The sequence below is a fragment of the Eumetopias jubatus genome, unplaced genomic scaffold (assembly GCF_037043125.1).
Source record: "Eumetopias jubatus isolate StellerSeaLion01/CBP00866 unplaced genomic scaffold, mEumJub1_p1.0 scaffold_5, whole genome shotgun sequence".
Lineage (NCBI taxonomy): Eukaryota > Metazoa > Chordata > Mammalia > Carnivora > Otariidae > Eumetopias > Eumetopias jubatus.
In genome coordinates this window covers 150,270,229-150,290,010 of record NW_028274811.1, presented here as the reverse complement: position 1 = coordinate 150,290,010, position 19,782 = coordinate 150,270,229, and the positions used below count along the sequence as shown (strand labels likewise).

General features: G+C 44.3%; 1 protein-coding gene and 1 pseudogene across 1 annotated transcript in view; both read left to right on the top strand.

Moving 5' to 3' along the window:
* The window catches only part of ADAMTS16 (ADAM metallopeptidase with thrombospondin type 1 motif 16), a 141,459-nt gene that overhangs the window by 63,039 nt on the left and 58,638 nt on the right, over positions 1-19,782 (top strand). The window contains exons 11-16 of the mRNA XM_028122664.2: positions 7,513-7,608; positions 12,769-12,917; positions 14,274-14,446; positions 16,192-16,322; positions 18,262-18,385; positions 18,796-19,040. Coding sequence (XP_027978465.2) covers positions 7,513-7,608; positions 12,769-12,917; positions 14,274-14,446; positions 16,192-16,322; positions 18,262-18,385; positions 18,796-19,040 — 918 coding nt within the window. The remainder of the gene's footprint in view (positions 1-7,512; positions 7,609-12,768; positions 12,918-14,273; positions 14,447-16,191; positions 16,323-18,261; positions 18,386-18,795; positions 19,041-19,782) is intronic.
* Positions 10,758-11,155, top strand: LOC114223662 (large ribosomal subunit protein eL34 pseudogene; annotated as a pseudogene).

The window sequence follows — 19,782 nt, the reverse complement described above, 5'->3', positions numbered from 1 at the left end:
GGATTCGTTTTAGGTGTACAGTTGGAATTTTAACAACTGTGTTTACCCGCGTTACCAGCATGCTGATCAAAACATGGCTTACTTCCATAAAGCCAAAAAGTTCCTTTATGCCCTCTTCCATTCAGCCCCTTCCCCACCCAGATAAGCAAACTTTGTTCTGATTTCTATCACCATAGATACAGTTTGCTTATTCTGGAACTTTGTAAATGCCAAGTAAAGTATTTGCAACAACAGGGATGGAACTAGAGAGGTTAATGCTAAGTGAGGTAAGTCAGTCAGAGAAAGACAAATACCGTCTGATTTCACTCGTAGGTCGAATTTAAGAAACAAAACAAATAAAGGAAAAGAGAGACAAAGCAAGAAACAGACTCTTAACTATAGAGAACAAACAGGGTTACCACAGGGGACGTGGGTGGGGGACCAGGGAAACGGGATGGGGACTAAGGGCACACTTACCGTGATGAGCACTGAGTCACATGTAGACTCGTTGAGCGCTATGTTGTACGTCTGAAACCCACAGAGCACTGTATGTTAAGTATACTGCAATTAAAACTTAATAAAAAGCAAATATGATGTTAGTTGATGGTTTTACATAGTCACCCTTTATCAAACTGATAAGTTCCATTCTGGTCCTAGGTTGTTGAGAGATTTTATCACAAAAGTGTGTTGACTTTTGTGAAATGCTTTTTCTGCTTCTGGGGATGCAGTTATATTGTTTTTCTTCTCTATGATGTGAATGTGGAGAATTGTGTTGATAGGTTTTAAATTTAGTTTCCCATTGGTCACACTTCTTTTTTATTTCTCTACTTCCTTTTGCTTTAAGCTTCTTTCTAACAATCCTGTTTTTTTGCCTCAATTTACATTTTAACTATCCTTCCTTATACTGATTTTTAGTGGTTGTTCTGGAGATTATAGCTACATCTCTAATTTACAGTCGATTTATTTTTTTTTAAAGATTTTATTTATTTATTTGACAGAGAGAGATAGCCAGAGAGGGAACACAAGCAGGGGGCATGGGAGAGGGAGAAGCAGGCTTCCCGCGGAGCAGGGAGCCGGATGGGGGGCTCGATCCCAGGAGCCCAGGATCATGACCTGAGCCGAAGGCAGTCGCCCAACCAACTGAGCCACCCAGGCGCCCCAATCGATTTAGAGTTAACCTTGTACCACTCTATGCAAAATGCAAGATCCTTACAACAAGTAAGCCCACGTGACTCCCATGCTGCCCTGTCCTCATCATGTATTTTACCTCTGTGTATGTTATAAGCAACATGACACAATGTTAAAATGTTTGTTTTAGCACAGGGAGTTGCTTTTAAATAAAAGTGTCACCTTTTATATTCACCCACAAATGCACCATGTAGTACTTATACTTTCTTATGGATCAACTCCAAATTGTATCATTTGCTCTGGTCTGAAGATCTTTCTTTAACATTCTCTATAGCCTGCATCTGCTGGGCATAAGGTAGGTCAGGTTTTCCTTATCTGAAAATGTCATTAAATTCACCCTCTGTTTTGAAGAGTCATTTTTCTGAATATAGAGCTCTAAACAGTTTTTTCTTTATTTTTTTTCCTATACACATTTTAAAGTTATAATTCCATTTTCCCCTGGACTCGGATGTTTCTGATAAAAAGCCGATCATCATCTTTATCTCCTGGCATACCTAATCATTTATTTAGACAATTCGGCAAACTCTACATTTAGGTTATTTTAAGTTTTGTTTCCAGAAATACGATCTGATTCTTTATACTTTCTATTCTCTACTGAAATTTCCCATCTTTTTTCACTCATTCTGTCCACTTTTCCCTTTATAGCCTTGAGTATATTTGTAACATATTATAATAGAGTATCACTTTATGTTATATACATTCGTACTCTATTATTATAATAGGGGGATCCCTTCATCCTTTGAGGCTTTGTTTGGTTCTTCCTTAGGGCTCCTCTCTTTCAGTTTTTCCTTAGCCAGAGGCACAGCCTGGGCTCTGGGCTGGGGGCGTGGACTTTGGGCTCTCCACTGAGGTCTCTCCCTCACGTGCGGGCCCAGACTCCGGTGTCTCCCAGCATGGTGTGGCCTCTTTCGTCCAGCTGGTGAGTGTGCAGCCCAGAGCTGCTGCCCTGATCTAGGCCACATGAGGTGTCATCTAGTGCATCACCATTCACCCCACAGATAAGGAAGGGCACGCAGGAAATCCTCAGGCAGGCATCTGGGGCCCCTTACTTAGTGTGACTACTTTTTACTTTCTGGTCCCACAGAGTCCCACAGGTTCTAGCTACTTCTGCAGACCCCAACTCTGATCTCTGCATTCCCCATGCAGGGAGACTGTCGTTGTCTGCCTGGGACTCACCTGGCTGCACCATGTCAGGCAGATTGATAGAGCAGAGGTGACACTCACCTTACGAATTCCCTTCTCTCCAGGGACACATACTGTGCTGCCAGTTGCAAAGCCTGAAACAAGTGGCCCATATATTTTGTCCAGTTTCATATAGTTTTTGTATGCAGAAAAGTAAGCCTGGTACCAGTTACTTCATCATGGACAGTCGAGGAAATACCTTTTCAGTTAAAAAAAAAAAAATAACATCCTTTACAATCAATCATGTCAGCTCATTCCCTGTGATGCAAAATTGTTCTTCGACATAAATAAACTTGATGGATTTTCTAAGTTAAATATCATTTGTGTGGCCAGAATCTTTAGGGTCTTGAATTTCAAATTTAGATACAGTGGGCAGTTAGGTTATTTTCCATGTGAATTAGAGCATCTCAGAACATTTTCAGTTATAAAATTTAATTTTTTCAATGAACTCCTTCTGAAGTTTATGAAAATGGGTCTGTTTTTTTAGATTGAAGTATAAAGATCCAAAAGTTTACGGATGGGAGAATTTAAATTAATAACAAGTAGGGCACCCTGTGATTCAGTCAGTTAAGCATCTGCCTTGGGCTCAGGTCACGATCTCAAGGTCCTGGGATTGAGTCCCGCATCAGGCTCCCTGCTCAGCGGGGAGTCTGCTTCTCCCTCTGTCCCTCCGCACAGCTCATGCTCTCTATCTCTCTCTCTCCCAAATAAATAAAATCTTTGAAAAACAAATAAGTAAATAACAAGTAAATTACCTGATGCCTAAACCAGCAATTAGCACCTAAGGATTCCTCAGTGAACATTTGCTGAGCAGGTGATAGATGGGTGAATGCTATTTTAGAAAGGGACTCTTGGTTTGAAAAGTTAATAGATAATGCAAATTCATATGCATCTGTCTCTTGGACAAATAGATGTGTATTTGGTGTATTGTGTGTTTACATACTTGTGGTTAAATTCACGCAGCTATATGGCCACAGCTTCATCTGTCCTCTGATGCCTTGTAGAGTGATCATTGGAACTAGTGATAAAGTATCCCATACCTGAAAGACAAATAATTGCAATAAATTAGAGATCCCATTATAACATCTTTTGTGATGGCATTTTCAGTTGGTATTTTTGGTGAGTCTAATACCGACAGTTTGAGAAAATGGATCCGGGGACAGTGCACTCACAGTTGGGAAATCCCCCAATAAATTCCCAACACAGTCATTAGAAAATGTTGGTTTTATTTGGGGTGTTAGGTTGTGATGCTTCACTCAACCAAGTCAGCATGGCTGAAATTGGTCTTCGTGAGCATAGCTCTTAAATTATAAGATAGACTCACAAGTGAGCACCTTCATTAAAGATTGGATTCCTTCGCTGCAAAGATGAAAAAAAGCACGGGCTCTCCGTGTGGACTTAGCTTTTTTCTCCAAAGTATTAGTTTTTACAAACATTGCGTCTTCATCTAGTGCCTGTTCTGCTTCGTCAGCATCATGCGGGGCTTGGCAGCCTGACCCTGCAGTCTGAGATGCGGGGCTGCCAGAATTACTTTGAAATTTGATCACCTTAGTGTCCTGGGCACTGTTGTGAAATTGGGAGCTTCCCCCCCAACACCCGGCATGTCTTACATTCCAGCTCCTTGGCCCTAGACATACGATTTAATAGGGTCTTTGTTCCAAGAGGACCCTGAAATTTAATTAAGAATGTAATGACATACAACAATAATGCTTAATTTAATACAATCATTGCACATTATTGTCTAGAATTCGTAGTTCAAAGTATGATAAGAAAGGATAAAACTGGTTTTTGGTTGTTTGGTCATTTCATGGTCATTTTATTATCCAGTTCTTTGAGAAACTAGATTTTTTATTTGTTTTCCAGGGTAGAGAGAGTGTCATGTTTTTGTGAAATGTCAGTTATATCTGTAGGGTACCAAGGTCTCAAGTACTTTTCGATATGTTGAATAACAGTAGCATGGATTATATGATATTTCCAGGCTCTTCTAACTCCTGTCATTGGTTTCTGTCTGGAGAACTGCACTGAGGATTGAGCAGATTCCAGGATGGGCCGAAATACACGGGGGGCATAGGGAAAACACAGACTGGGTGCGTGGGTCACGTGCTTTTGGGGCAAGCTATCACCTGCCCCTTGTACTTGAGAGCTTTGTCCTTAGTAAAGTTAAAAAAAATCACCTTTAATAGTATCTTCCATTCATATTTCTTTATTCTGCAAAATGTTCCAGAAAACGACAATGTAAGAATATTATGAAAATACTTTAGGGGCACCCGGGCTCAGAGCTCAGTGGGGAGTCTGCTTGGGATTCTTTCTCCCTCTCCCTCTTCCCCTCCTGCTCATGTTCTCTCTCTCTCTCTCTCTCTCTCTCTCTCTGAAATAAAGAAATAAATCTTTAAAAAAGACAAAAAAGAAAATAAATATTAGGGTCTAGATCTATATTTTCATACATATAGTGGCCTGCCTGTGTCATCTTAGATGTTCTTATGATAACATTTCACTTACCATTATTAGTTTCCTTTTACACAAAAAATGTCCCCACTCATTCTGTTCAAGGTTTTCATGAGAACAAACTAATAGGTGTTCAACTCACTCAGAAAACATGTATTGAAAGCCAGATAGGTACCGAGCACTGTGCCAGAGATCTATGACAAACACAAAAAAATAATTTAGCATTTTAAAACATTTATTTTGTATCGTCTTGGATACTCTTTGAAACTGCCCCATGAATTGGTACCACTGACTCCCTGAGGCCATAGCCATGAAGCCCGGTGGAGAGCTGCCTTTGGGCTGGAATCACCTCCATGCCCTTGGAGTGGGGAAGGAAGTGCGTGCTGGCCCCATGCCTCTCAGGTACCAGGCCTGAGTTGGGCACGTTACTTACAACTACTTCATTTAGCTCCCAGGACAAGTCAAATAAGCAGGTGTTGCTATCCTCATGCATACAGGGAGGACACCGGGCTCTGCCCCCAGATCTGCCCTTCCAATCCACACCTGATAGGACTGCCTCCTCGGAAGCCCAGTCCCTCTACTGGACCACTGTGTCTGTCTCCCGGCTGGCCTGACCACAGGGCGGCCACCTCTTTCACACCCACCCATTCATCCATTCGTCCATCATGCCTTCATTTGTTGATGTGTGCACACACAGCCTCCTGAATTAGTAGGTCTCCGTAGGCCAGCCAGGCAGCTGCTCTCTGTGGGCCACCACCCAAAAGCAGGTAGGCCTACCCTGCACTGCTGTACAGATGCTGGTTCTGATCCGCCATAGTTCCACCCAGACATTGAGCCTGGGTCCAAGAGCTCCGATTTCAACGAAGCTTTATTTATATCCTGGTATTCGATCAAGTTGTCACCCTGCAAACAAACGGAGCTTTCCAGTTGTCTCTTTGGAGAGTTACAGACACTCAGGCCCCTGCTTTTATGGATTCCTTGAGGTCTTCTTGTGGCTCTGATCCCTACACGCTGTTCTGGCTGAGAACAGAGGCCCCAACTCAGCATGCCAATTAATGTCATGAGAGGCCAGGAGAGCATTAACCACCAGCGTGACACATTGCCCCAGTAACGCTTAGTGAACTTGGCGGACTCACAGGGAAATAAATTTAACATTACAGTGATTGTAACCATAGGAGGTTATTTTGATACTTGAAAATAAATGCAATTGATACCCAAATTAAAACATTGAAAGTTTACTTCTTACCATTCCAAGTTCCCAAAAGCTGATTTATTAGTGAGGGAGATACAGGCAGAAAATACGTGTATGCCCTCAGTTTCTAAATATGTAACAATTAAGCTGAGGGAGGAGATTTGAGAACGGTTTGATGAAAGTAAAATTAATATTGATTATTAGCAATAAAACCCTTCAAAAGACCACTCGCACAATGCAGAACAGCTCTGTGTGAGCTCATCTTTCAACACCATGAAATAGGGGGGAGAAGCATAAAGGGAGTGAAATGCCATCTTTGAAGCAAAACTATGTCGACTTTTGGCCATGTTGCATTTTCTTTATGATACAGATCACCCAGTAGATACAGCCAGTAAATATCTTTGGGAAATAATGCAGCGCCTGTTCAAATATTCAGAACACTTGTGCAGATAATTTAAGAAATGTTTTCCTCCTGTGCAGTCAAAGCTACCACAAGCATTCCTGAAGTTTCCATCATGTTCTGAGTCCTTCTACTTGCCCTTCCCTAAGACATTCCTTTGGGCTCATAAGGTTATGGAAGGAAAACTCATTCCTTGCACTTGGAGAGAATTTCATGGTGTGTAACTCTCAAGATCTTGTTCCCTTTTTACTGCCCTGTCAGCTGTGTGGGTCTTCCTTGCTCTGCACACACCCTTTTTCCTTCACATCTTCCTTCCTCTGCACAAACGCTTTGTTCTTTGTCGCTTGAATGCCATCCCCTCTCCCCCAGTAAACCCCTCAAGCTCAGGAGTTGGCTCAGATATCTCATGTTCCCATGAGTCCTTCTCTAAGTGCCCCTGCCTTGCCCTTCTGACAAACTCACCCTGCACTGTGCTCTTCCCCCTGGGAGCATCTCTTCCCACATGCACCATGTGGCAACTTATAGCAAATTTACCCCCCCTCCCACCTTAGATGATGCTCCAGAGGGTAGGTCTGGGTTGTATTCCTCATGGAACCTCCCTCCTAGCAAGGCAACTGGCATATTCTAGGTCTTCATCAAAGGTTGGGGATGGTGGGTGAGTGGGTGGTTGGATAGACAGACGGACAGATGGATGGATGGATGAAAGGGTGGATGGACAAGCCAGAAAGTCTCATAATGAACTTTAATCTGGAAATGACCATTCACACTTGGAGAGCTTAGTGAATGGTTGGAACAAGAATGAATTATAAAATGTTAGGTTTTATCAGGGTTTTTTTATTTTAATTTCTGCAGTTTTCTGCGACCTCTGAATTAAGCATATTTTACTTTTCAATTTAGAAAATATAATTGTGTCAAATTTATGATAAATACATATGAATAAATAAAGTTTCAGGGATGGAATTAAGTTGGGCCAAGTCTAGAACATGAGTCTCTGGGTCTTCTGTCTATCTACTGCTAAGGAGTTATTTTTTAGTTTATATCATTTCTTTTCCCTAAATTTTTCAGTAATATTTTATTATAGATTTGTGGATCGTCTGCAATACTAATGACCTTTTCTCCCTGGTAGGATATCTGTAAAGCCCTGTGGTGCCACCGGATTGGAAGGAAATGTGAGACTAAGTTTATGCCTGCAGCAGAAGGCACTATTTGTGGGCATGACATGGTAAGGAGCTAATCTTAGGTCATGAGTCATGTTCAGATGTCAGAGCCTCTCTACCCATGCATCTCCCCTCCTCCTGTGTCGGTATTTTGTCAGCCATGTTCCTCATTTCTATGTGCAAATTTACCCCCAAGTCAGAAGATGGTGTTTAATTTATATCAGTACTGTGAATGGGGCTCCTTCCTCCTTTTGCCCCTTTCCCGATGATGTAATTGATGGGCTATCTACAATTAGTAGATGCAGATGCCAGGCGACAGGTGGTGACTACATCCATTTAATAAGGGGAAACATTAAACTCTTGGCCGTATTTCAACCACGTATAGAACCCGAGTTAGGTAGTATTGTTAATGCCACAGAGCATCAATTTAAAGACCCTGGGGCAGACCATTCTGACTTATCGTGTCTCCTGGGAAAAAGGAGAGGAGCTTTGGTAGGGAAAAGAAATACATTAAGAAAGAAAGAAACAGCACATTTACTACTCACTGGGAGAGAATAATTTTGTTGTTGAAATTCAAAAATAAATTACCTTAAAGACCAACAGTACTATTTTGATTCCTTTGACTCAACCTGTGATTGCATTATTCTTTTTAAAATACAAGACTATTGAAAAAGCTAGAGATAATATTGGACCCAAATGACCCCTGTACCCATTTCAGTGCCACTAGGTGTGTGACCTTTTTAGTGACAATAACGCACATGAAAGAGATACATGTCTAAAGAGCACTGATCTGTTATGTGTAGATTCCAAAACAAATATATCACAGCCTGAGTCTATTTAGACGTGAGCACAGACAGCGAGGGTTAAACACGTTAACAAACAGCGCTAACTCGTGCGTCCAGGTGAAATTATTGCAACACTGACTGGAGACGTGAAGAGAGTTGTGTGCACCTACCTGGGAAGGGCGCCCAGCGTCTACTTGTCCTCCACACGCCTCTGTGCTTTATTCTCAGTCCCCCAGAAGGCAGGGTAGATTCTGAAATCCTTCCAGAGACATAAGAAACAGTAGTTGCATAACTTATAACCCCCCCAAAACTGAATAAAAACGCTTTTAGATTCTCAGAAGAGGAAGGGGACATGTGGATGCACCGCAGTGCGGAAATGCCCGTTGTCACAGGAAGCCGGGGAAGCTGCCTGAGTACTAAGCCGCCACTGGTCATCACTTTCTCCACATAATTGGCTAAATTTACTCTTCAGGTGATGGTTTGCAAAACAGTCTCCATTTCCTGAAAGATTGGCCGCCCTCCCGCTGTTGCCCCTGAGTTTCAAGTCACACGGGCACGGGGTGCTTCTCCGTCGCCTACTTCCTGTAGGACTGATCAGAGCAGTGACCTTCCTCAGAATAACCTGTATATTCTTACATTTTATTTACCTTGAAAGCACAGTTAAATCGATGGTCATTGGTATTTCTAAATTATTTGTGGTGTATTTCCAAATATGGGCTTTTCCTTCGTATAAAAAAGAAATAGTGCATGCTAAGCCAGAACGCATGCCTAAAATTACCCAGGAAAGATGTGTTCTGCCCAGGGGCTGCACGGTGGCCACAGTGGGGCAGCATTGGAGGCTCCTGTGAAAGCTCCCTTTGCTGTTAGTTGTGTGTCTTCCTGTGTTATGTGTTCTTGTGTGTCCCTAAGGTTTATTGATTTAGACATGTGCATTACCAGAAGTTAGTGTCTCAGTACTTACGGGATATTCCAGAGCAGTTGGTGTGTTCTGGATGACTGGAAATAACCATACTGCTACTGTGCACTTTTCTCCTGGGTGGGGGCCTATTTCCCTCCACTCTGTGCTGCCTCTGAGGCTTGTGCATGCTGGTAAATGGAACTGAATTGCATTTTGTAGTGTCAGACTCCATCCTTAGTACATCACATACTTTCAGTCCTCACAGCCACCCTGTGAGGGTGAGCCCATTGCAGCCCCCCCGGTGTACTCAGGAACCTTCCAGGGAAAGGACACTAGGGCCCTTTGTGCTCACACCATGGGAAATCCAGGACGAGGGTTTCATACTCTAGCCTAATGCATATGATAGCAGATTCTAGCTCTCTAACAATCACGGGTCCCTAATGTAGTATATTAAACCACTGCCACATTATATTTACACTTGGTGCTAGGTACTTGGTCTGTGTCATTGCATTGCATTTTGGGAACAATTCATTCTGGTAGTTTGTACCATCCCTAAGGTTCTCAGGAGGACATGCAGGCTCAGAGCACTTGAGTAACTTGTCCCAGGACACACAGCAGCAGAACTAATACAGAGGCTCCTTTCGTCCCCTCTCCCCAGGTCTGCTGTTGTACTTTATCAGGGTGCTTCCCGTGTGTGCTGGGTTTAGGTGTGACATGCAGACTCTGGGGACAGTATCAGAGCAGAAACAAGCACACACCATGTCATCTTGCTTGCTAAGGTAAAGCCTTCTCTCAAAAGCCACAGTGTCCATCAATAAAATATAAATTGTGAGAAACATGGGACAGTCCTCAGAAACTTAACTGGTGTTTTGATGGAAATATTGTTTGTCTGTTTAACATAGGCTCTTCCCCTGACCTGCTCATGGTGGGCTCCACAGGTCTATGACCTGCGTGGACTTATACTCCAGGTCATGTGTGTGTGTGTGTGTGCGCGCGCGTGTGGGGTGTGTGTGTGTGTGTGTGTGTGTGCGTGTGTGCGTGTGTTTGTGCTTCTGTCTGCCCGCACCCATGCATCCCCCCAATCTCCATGGAGAAGGTACAGTGCTTTCTCCTCAGATTTTCAGAAAGGTTTTTTATTTTAAAAGGATAGTCATTTAAGGATACTCTAGTGCAAATGGCAGAAGTTGCACTGGCAAAGCTGCTCATGGCAGCAAACAATTGTGACAGCTGCAGACTGGGAATCATGCAGGGGTCCAGGAAGATTGCAAAACCCCAAATGCCGAATGAGAGACCTGTCTACACACTTCTAAGCGATGATCTCCAGACACACTGTTAGGTGGAGAAGCACATGGAAGAACATGTGTTGTGTGTGATCACTTACCAAAGACAAGGGAATACTAATCTGTATAAATACTCCCTTTCATTAAAAAATAAAGGCAATAAACCATATTTTTTTAAAAAAAGTATTTTGTGTAATTGTAAAACAAAATTAAACCAGCTTTTCCAGGGATGGCGTCCATAGGCATTCAGAATGGTCCAGCGTCTGACCTACCATTGTAGGCCGTCCTGCAGTACAGCCTCTAACAAAACTAGTCTGTCCCGAACGCCTGGTAATAGAATCGTTTACCTTGATACCAAGAAGGTTGGGAAAGCACCAAAATCTGCATGTGGCGTGTGCCCAGGCCGACTTCGAGGAGATCGTGCTGTGAGACCTAAAGTCCTTATGAGGTTGTCCAAAACAGAAAATACGTCAGCAGGGCCCCTGGTGGTTCCATGTGTGCTAAGTGTGTTCGTGACAGGATCAAGTGTGCTTTCCTTATCAAGGAGCAGAAAAGCGCTGTGAAAGTGTTGAAGGCCCAAGCACTGAGTCAGAAAGCTAAATTAAAAAATGAAGCATTTTTGAGTAATAAAAAAAATCAAAAGCCCTGAAAAAAAATTAAACCGAATTTTCTTGAAGTAATCCTTAAATACCAAAAGCAAAATCAATTTAACCAACTTGTTGGCTTAATCATAACCTTCGAGGAAGAATTATTTCAAGTGACTTTAAAACCTGAAAACATTTTCTGAGTTTTCAACTTGTGGGTCCCTGCGTTCCCATTTTCTGTCTTTGTATTAGAAAGCTCTGACCAGATGTTTCTTTTAAAATGGGACAAAATCACAACAGACACCATCCTTGTCCTCCGTGTCCCTCCTTGCCCCAGGGCCCTGCCCCAAGTCCCCAGGAGGTGGCCCCTGCTCTTCCCGGATCCCGTTCTCTCCTTGGACTCACGAGGCCATCAGGGAGCAGACACCTTGCTGGCAACTGCACACCCCTCATTGAGCTGAGGGTGTCAGGGGGATTCTAGGACTTCGTTCTATCACCTGGGGTGTGGCCAGGAGGTAACAAAAGAGAGACCTGTTTATTTACTTACTTACTTACTTACTTAATTACTTACTTCTCAGAAAGAATTGAATGGATGAGGTTTTAGTCCTCAGAATTACTTATGTTCAATTTTTCTTCCCTAAATGATGTTAAACCATTTGTAACTGCCATTTCTGTGTGATAACAATGGCCAGATATCAGCAACTTGATATGTTTTCACCGAACACAACAGTTAATAATGGAAGTATTATTATTTTCCCCTTGGAAAGCCCCATTTTTTTTGCCCAGAGCAAATCTGTTGGCCCTCATCTGGGAGACAGACACACAGGAGACCTCAGCCCATCCCCACCCCGAGCCCTCAGGCCGGGTTCTGCTGCTCCATGCAGGCCAGCAGCGAGGGACAAGCCAGTTCCTTTTCTCCTCTCAACTGATGGCCTGAAGATCCTTGAAGTCTACACCAAACCATGGGTAGAAAACCAGCACCGCTGAACACGACCTTAGATGTTGTGTGGCCTTTACGTGTGATGGCAGCGAAGTAAACATGTGAACTAACATTGATGAGCGCTCCTCTTGAGAAAGAACTGATAGCATCTCCAGCCTCGTGGGGACGGATGGAGCTCCTGTGTGGGTTGTTTCATCTCCTCGGGAAGCGGTCTGACCTCTGACACGCATCCGCTAACAACCTCCAGGCTCCAGGCTCAGAGCCCAGGTGCTTGGGAGTGAAGGCACAGAGCACCGGCCAGAAATGACAAGGTGTTGAGTCATATGGAGCCTCCAGCCGGACTTTTCTACCCGAGACTCTATTCCCAAAGAGCTATGAAAAGCACGTTGTTCCAGAAGAGGTTGGAGTTCACTCACTGGAGAGCTCAACCATCGGGCTGAACGTCCGTGCAACACCACTTAATTAAATATGCTGAATTCCAGCAGCTCAGATGTTAGAAAATGATTCTTCTCTGGATCGTCCCTCAGTGGGCATTTATAAAACGACATTAGGTTTGGAAAGAAAAAAGCTACATTAGTTTTCTTTGTATTGTGTGCTACCTGAAGGTGAGATGTTGAGGTCTGCCTGCCTTACAAGGCTCCCCAGGGCTGAGCATTACAGCAGCCATGGACCCACCTGGCCATCCATAAGTCGTGTCAACCTTTCTTTCTATTCTTTTTTTTTTTTTTTAACTTTCAGTGGTGCCGTGGAGGACAGTGTGTGAAATATGGCGACCAAGGCCCCAAGCCCACCCATGGCCATTGGTCAGACTGGTCTTCCTGGTCCCCTTGTTCCAGGACCTGCGGAGGAGGGGTGTCTCACAGAGACCGCCTGTGCACAAATCCCAAGTAAGCATGTCTGCACTTCCTCTTCAGGAGCGATTTCTATGCTGTGAACCTCCCCAACAGGCTGTGTACGGTAATACTGATCTGTACATCACATAGTATTGTAGGAATCAGTGAGAAGGTACAACCACATGGATGGAGCTGGAGGGTATTACGCTGAGCGAAATAAGTCAGTCAGAGAAAGACAGATATATGATTTCACTCATATGCGGAACTTAAGAAACAAAGAACAAAAGGGGAAAAAATAAGAGAAAGAGGGACAAAGCAAGAAACAGACTCTTAACTCTAGAGAACACACTGCTGGTACCCACAGGGGAGGTACATGTGATGGGGATGAAGGAGTGCACCTGCCGTGATGAGCACCATGTGATATATGAACGTGTTGAATCACTCTCACATGCATCTGAATATTACACTATATGTTAACCATACTGGAATTAAAAAAAAAAATCACTAAATAGGGATGTCATTTTAGTCAAGTATTTCTCAAACAGCGGCATCTCTTCGGTATAACTTAAGATGCTTGAAACTACTTGACCATAGCACGGGGAAACAGACCCAGCAGTGGTATTCAGGAAATGGATTTTTACCACATTTATGTGAAATACCAAGGGTGTGCCTAAAATAAGCAAATCAATCATGAAAGCATAGAAAAATGAGTAAGAATCCGTAAGAGCCACTTTTTATGTGCAAAAAGCCAAATGTTTGGTTTTTCATCCAATATATTTAGCTTTGCAACCCGTGGTTTAATTGTGGCCTTCTGTGAGAAGACACGGCCATCAGAGGTGGTCCCCAGTGCAGTGGGGTGGAGGAGGTTCCCAATCCTTTTGCACCTCAGTTGGTTTAAAACATGAGTCATATGACAGCTCTTGGTCATGTCTTTAATGTGTGACACCCAGTACGTCCCTTGCATTGAGTGGGTACCCTCTCCGGGGTGTGTCCATATGGATTCTAGAGGGGTGAGCAGGGGCTCTTTGCTGTCAGTACCAACCGGCGGAAGGTGACGGCTTCTGAGCCAATGTGCTGACCTGGCCTGGCCGCAGGGAAGATAGTGGTAGAAGGTCCCTCCTCTATGGAGTGCAGGGAACCGCGATGGCCCCTGCCTTCTGCAGGGGTGCTGGGAACCGGCCGTGAACAGGTGGCAGTCAGACCCACTTCCACAACGTAACTTGCCCTAGAGATGTCAGTAACACGGCAGATATTGTTCACGGTAAGAAAGTGCCACGGTCCCGTCAGGGTGTGTGTGCTTCTCCCTTGGTCACTGTGAGCCGTTTAACCAGATCTGCTCCTCTCTCCAATGAGCCTAGTTTCTAGGGAGAGGAGAGTCGCTATTGAATGCAAGGTTTCTAACCATTCCAGACCATCGCACGGAGGGAAGTTTTGTGAGGGCTCGACTCGTACGCTGAGGCTCTGCAACCGTCAGCGGTGTCCGCACAATAGCCTTGACTTCCGCGCACTGCAGTGCGCCGAGTACAATGGCAAATGGTTCCGAGGATGGCGCTACACGTGGAAGCCATACACCCAAGTAGAAGGTAAATCCTCAATCCCTCTCCTGGTACCAGCCTCGTGCTTTGTTATCTGCACTCTTTCAAGAGTGAGATGATCTTAGCTGTGCTGTTCGGATAGACAGTGCTGCTGTGTGAGGTCACTGCCAGGGCTCTTCGCCTGCCCCACGGCCACCAACTTCTGGTCTAAACTGGACCGGCTGCGTGGTCAGAAATTAGCGAGCAACTAGTAAGGGTGTGCACCATACAGCGAGGTCTTCAAAGAAGTGACAAAGCATTCAAAATACATGATTTTGGGATCATGGATCAATGTTTTCCTCATTACAAATCACAGCAGTTGGTGGTGATATTGCTATAAGCATGTCACCCCATTGAACACTTATTATGGCCAGAGAATGGGAGCAAAACTTTAGCATCTTTTGGGAAATCAGATCGTTTTCAAGTGAACTATTTTCAAAAGTCTTGATCTAAACCAAGAAGGTTATTTGCACCGTATGTCCGATTTTAATCTCCAGGTCGAAAGAAAGATCTATTAATCTTAAGATTAAAATACCTTGAACATGGTAGTTCATTTGGCAGTAATTTAAGGAGAAATTCAAAGAATAGCTAGTCATCTTGCTCTTTGAAACTGGGAATACTGAAATACATGAATCTCCTCTGACGTTACCCCTCTCCAGCCCAATAGACATAACGTTTTCTTGCTGAGAGCTTGATGAAGTCAGTACAGTCTCAAAGGGAAATTTTAAGCAGTTTCACACAAAGCATTTTTGGTTGTGTTTTGAACTCCTAAACTCAGTAAAATTTGAGCCGGTGAGAAATAAGTAGGCAGGAGAAAAAAGAGAAAGGACTTTGAAATTAGGGTCAAAATAGGTGTGTTACTCTTGACTCCGTGATCTCAGGAAATAAATACATTTATCGTGGAAGCACGTACTCAACTGGATTGTTAGGGTTATTCAATTGGTTTCATCTTATACAATAAAGAAAACATTTGTAGATGAGTCTTGAGCCCTTGAAAATTCCTAAGGCAGACTGTATTTTCATCATTCACTCTTCCCTTCTTTACCAAGAAGAATGAAGGGAAAAAGTTTCTATGAAAGTCCATATTAATTATATAAATCATAAAATCTTTGAAATAGATTATCAAGAGAGGAAGTCACCTTGATCTGCCGTGCTTACGTGTACAATAATACCTTTATTCTCCACGTTATCAGTGTGTTTCGACAATCATTATATTTATAGAAATCATTATCCTCTGGAGAGTTCATCTAAAAGTTATTCCTTTTATCAGTTCAAAAATACATATTTCATCAAATGCGTTAGCTATTAAGAAATTTGGTGATCATTTGAACTCTTTTATTACATTTTATTTGTGAGAATTTTATATATTGCTCCTAAATGGTAATGACCTTTTGCATTTCTACAAGAGAGTAGTTAATCATACTAGTAGTAGAAGAGTTATGTTGTATTCAAGTCAACAAATATTTATTGAATGCCTACTATGTGCCAACTACTGGGTAAAGAATAAGGACAGGAAAGGACACAGCAGAGGCAAAATTAATAGTGAAGCCTTATACAAATTAAAAATTAAAGGGAAAAAAACCCAAGCCTCCTGAGACAACCAGAAAAAAATGTCTTTGCAACGAGTATTGTGTGGAAGTTATTTTATGGGGGGAAAAAAAAAACTTTAAAAAGTCTATCTAAAATTTAGAGCAAAAGTGATCAGAGCTTAAGTATCTTTCTTATTTGTGTTTGTGTGTGTATTTCTTTTTAAGATCAGCACTTATGCAAACTCTACTGTATCGCAGAAGGATTTGATTTCTTCTTTTCTTTGTCAAATAAAGTCAAAGATGGGACTCCATGCTCGGAGGATAGCCGTAATGTTTGTGTAGATGGGATATGTGAGGTAATAATGATCGTTCATTCATTCAACACACGTGTCCAGACAGTGCTTTGTGCCAGGCCTCCTCTGAGGGGCTGAACACACCAGACATTAAAACCCCACCCTTTCTCTCCGACTCACAGCCTGGTGCGGGGCGGGGGGCGCGGATGCCAGATGAACACACGTTGAGACCCATGGGGTTTGTTGCAGTCGAGGCGCGTGCAGAGGACGGGGAGCGGGGGAGAGCTGATTCCTTCCTGGAAGCGGATCTGGGGGATTCACGGGGCTCCTTGGAGAAGGGAGCTTCTGAGCTAGATCTGGAAGGGTGAGTTGGCAGAGGCGTTTGGGGAGCAGACTCCTGTGAGAAGGCGTGGTTTGGTAGGCCCTGACCCAGGCGCCAGAGCACCTGAGGGCAGGCAGGGCTGGGGTGCCGAGGGAGGTGAGGGGGCAGGAAGAGATGCTCAGAGGGTTTGTATCCTCACATCAGGGAGGAACAGGCCCTGGGACCCGGGAGGAGCAGAGCGGGGGTGAGCCTGCAGTAGCATGGGCAGCAGCGAGGATGGGGGCAGCTTTGAACCCGGGGACCACTTGGCATTGTGCAGGGGTCTCTTTGGTGGAGGGGCTTGGAAGAGAGGCTGGGAAAGATTTGGTGGCTAAGTGGCCCTAGAGCCCTGAGCTTGCTGCCCCATGCAGAGGTGAGATGGGGAAGGAATTCTGTTCTATGCAGAAAGTGAAATCCTTACCAGATCAAACACACTGCATGTGAACATGGGTTTTTCCTTGAAGTGACTCGGGTTGCATACCGAGTCCAAGGACCTTGGGCTTCCTTCTAAATTTCTCTAAGTTGGATGACCGGGTCTTTACCCTGAGACATCCCCTCAGGGTAATCCCCTGACACACACAGTGTCATCCTTTTTAGTAGGTGAAGATCGACTCTGTTCTATCAAGATTTCTTTCAGCTTTAAAATGTTCAGATCTCTGTTCATTTTGTCTAATTACTAGTTGACTTGTTAAATACTTCATTATTTTCAGGTATCCTTAATGAGACAGTGTCACAATTCTTTACATGTAGTTCTGAAATCCCAAAAGCTATCAAACAGAAAGTTTACTGGGCTGCACAGTGTAAGCTGTCCTGAATTTGTTCACTGGCCAAAACCTGCCCTGAACTGATATGAGACTTTTTTTCAGTTTTATTTAGTTCGCTTAGAGTGATGATGTTTGCATTTTGATGAAATGAAGAAACATCATTTATGTGCTTTATTAGGGGAGCTGCCCTGGGCCCTGCTGGGACTCTCACATTATATGCATAATATGTTAATTACCTTCCTAAAATCCAAAAACACTGAGTTCTGAAATGCATCTGGCCCTAAGGATTTCAAACAAGGAATTGCAGGCTATAATTACTTCATTTCTGAGTGGATTTTTTTACTTGTATATACTAAACTCTTTGTTAGGAGGTGTAACACTAGCAGGCACCATTGAGATTATAAAGAGCCCCTTAAGTTCTAAGACAGTAAACAAATACGCCCGTTACATAATTTACTGCTGGGAATAAATCCCATGTGGCGTGTGTTACTTCTCTGCATTGCACACGGCGATACAGAGGCATGGCGGCATGGTCCAGCGGACCCTCCTGTGGACACACTGCTTGTCATTTCCACTAAGAAGAGCTTTGTGTCAATCTGAAATGCACTGTTCTCTCCAGCATGACACTCTGAGAGGGCTCCAGAAACTGAGGTCATGTAGCCGTACTGAAGAGAACAGGAGTCAGGGTCTCCTCCTTTGGATCCGAGAGTCGAGTTACAGTCTCGCTGTGCACATATTTGGTATCCAATAAATATTTGTGAACTACCCTGTGTGGGTGAAATGTTCTGCTGTCTCGGGGAGGTTTCTCACTGGAGGTTTGTGACTTCGCCCTTGTCGTCTTCTCTTGCACGGATGACGTGGGACCCCGGTCCCCCAGAGAGTCGGATGTGACCATGTCCTTGGGTCCAATGCTGTGGAAGACTCCTGTGGTGTGTGCAGGGGCAATAACTCAGACTGCACGACGCACAAGGGGCTCTACGCCAAGCACCACGGCGCCAACCGTGAGTACGCGAAGCTGCCTGAAGGTGTTGAGACAAGATGGAGAGTGGAACTTCCTGGCGGGAAACCCTTGAGGTGCAGTGGGGACAGCAGCTTTACGGGTCCTTCAAAGACCTACACAATCTCCTTACCTGCTTTGCTTGTCAAGCCTTTCCTTTGGATGGGAAGCGGTTGCTAGGTTACTATTAGTGAAAATGATAATAGCTCTGCTCCAATTAAAAAAAAAAAAAAGAAAGAAAGAAAAAGTCACGTAAAGACCTAATGGAACTGACTGCCTCACCAGAGCTTCTCCTGGTTCCCATTGTGGATCCTCAGGTTTTGGTGGTGGGGAACCCCAGGTGCGTAGGGCTTTCACCTCAGTGTTACTGAATGAGAAACCACGTTCTCCCTGCTCCTGATTCCTTTACTGTAGAGTATTATCAGATGGTCACCATTCCCCCTGGAGCGCGGAGTATTCGCATCCACGAGATAAACGTGTCTACCTCCTACATCTCTGTGCGCAACGCTCTCAAAAAATACTACCTGAATGGACACTGGACGGTTGACTGGCCCGGCCGATACAAGTTTTCAGGCACCACGTTTGACTACAGACGGTCCTCCCACCAGCCGGAGAGCTTAACCTCGTCTGGGCCAACCAACGAAACACTGGTTGTGGAGGTAGACTCCAGCCTTCTCATCTTCGGGCTGGGATGCGGGGGTCTTCTGGCATTGGTGCAGATCGAGGGCTATGGGAATAATTTTAAATACAGAGAATAATGTTTACAACTTGATGGCATCTCAGAAACAAGACTAATGGGCACATTGAACGGGGCCATGGACCGGTTCTCTTTCCTTTCTTGGGGCCTCACCAAATTTGTGCTTATGCACGTCATGCAGCTCCTGTTTTGGGTTCTTTACAGTGGATTTTTACAAAAGTCTGCCCCTGTCCTGTAAGCTCTCTGATTGTGAAAAGCTGGGACACTCGGGGGACTCTGCCTGTGCCTGTGTTTGGGGTGGGATCAGCATTCCACCAAATCCTGTGGAATGGGAGCGAGACGAGCACCCAGAAGCAAAGCCCCTGCTGTGCCCTCAAATGGGCCCCGGTGTGCAGGATGGGGGCCACGTTCCCGCCTCCTGACCCAGTGCCCTTCTGTTCTCTACCCACGACCGCAGAGGCTCACAAGCTGCAATTAGTCTCTTCCTACAACATGATCTGTCCCCATGGGATTGGGCAGATGGAGGTGCCAGGCACTGGATATGCGAACTCCTTATATTTTGTATTTCTGTGCATGGTTAAAGCACGTGGTTCAAAAGTTGCCCCATCAGCCCACAACTGGGTGCACAGATGTGAGCCCCTCAGATGTCCCCCACCTGCTTTGGGGGCCAGGCAGCCCCCTCCTGTCGTCTCGTATCTTCCTGG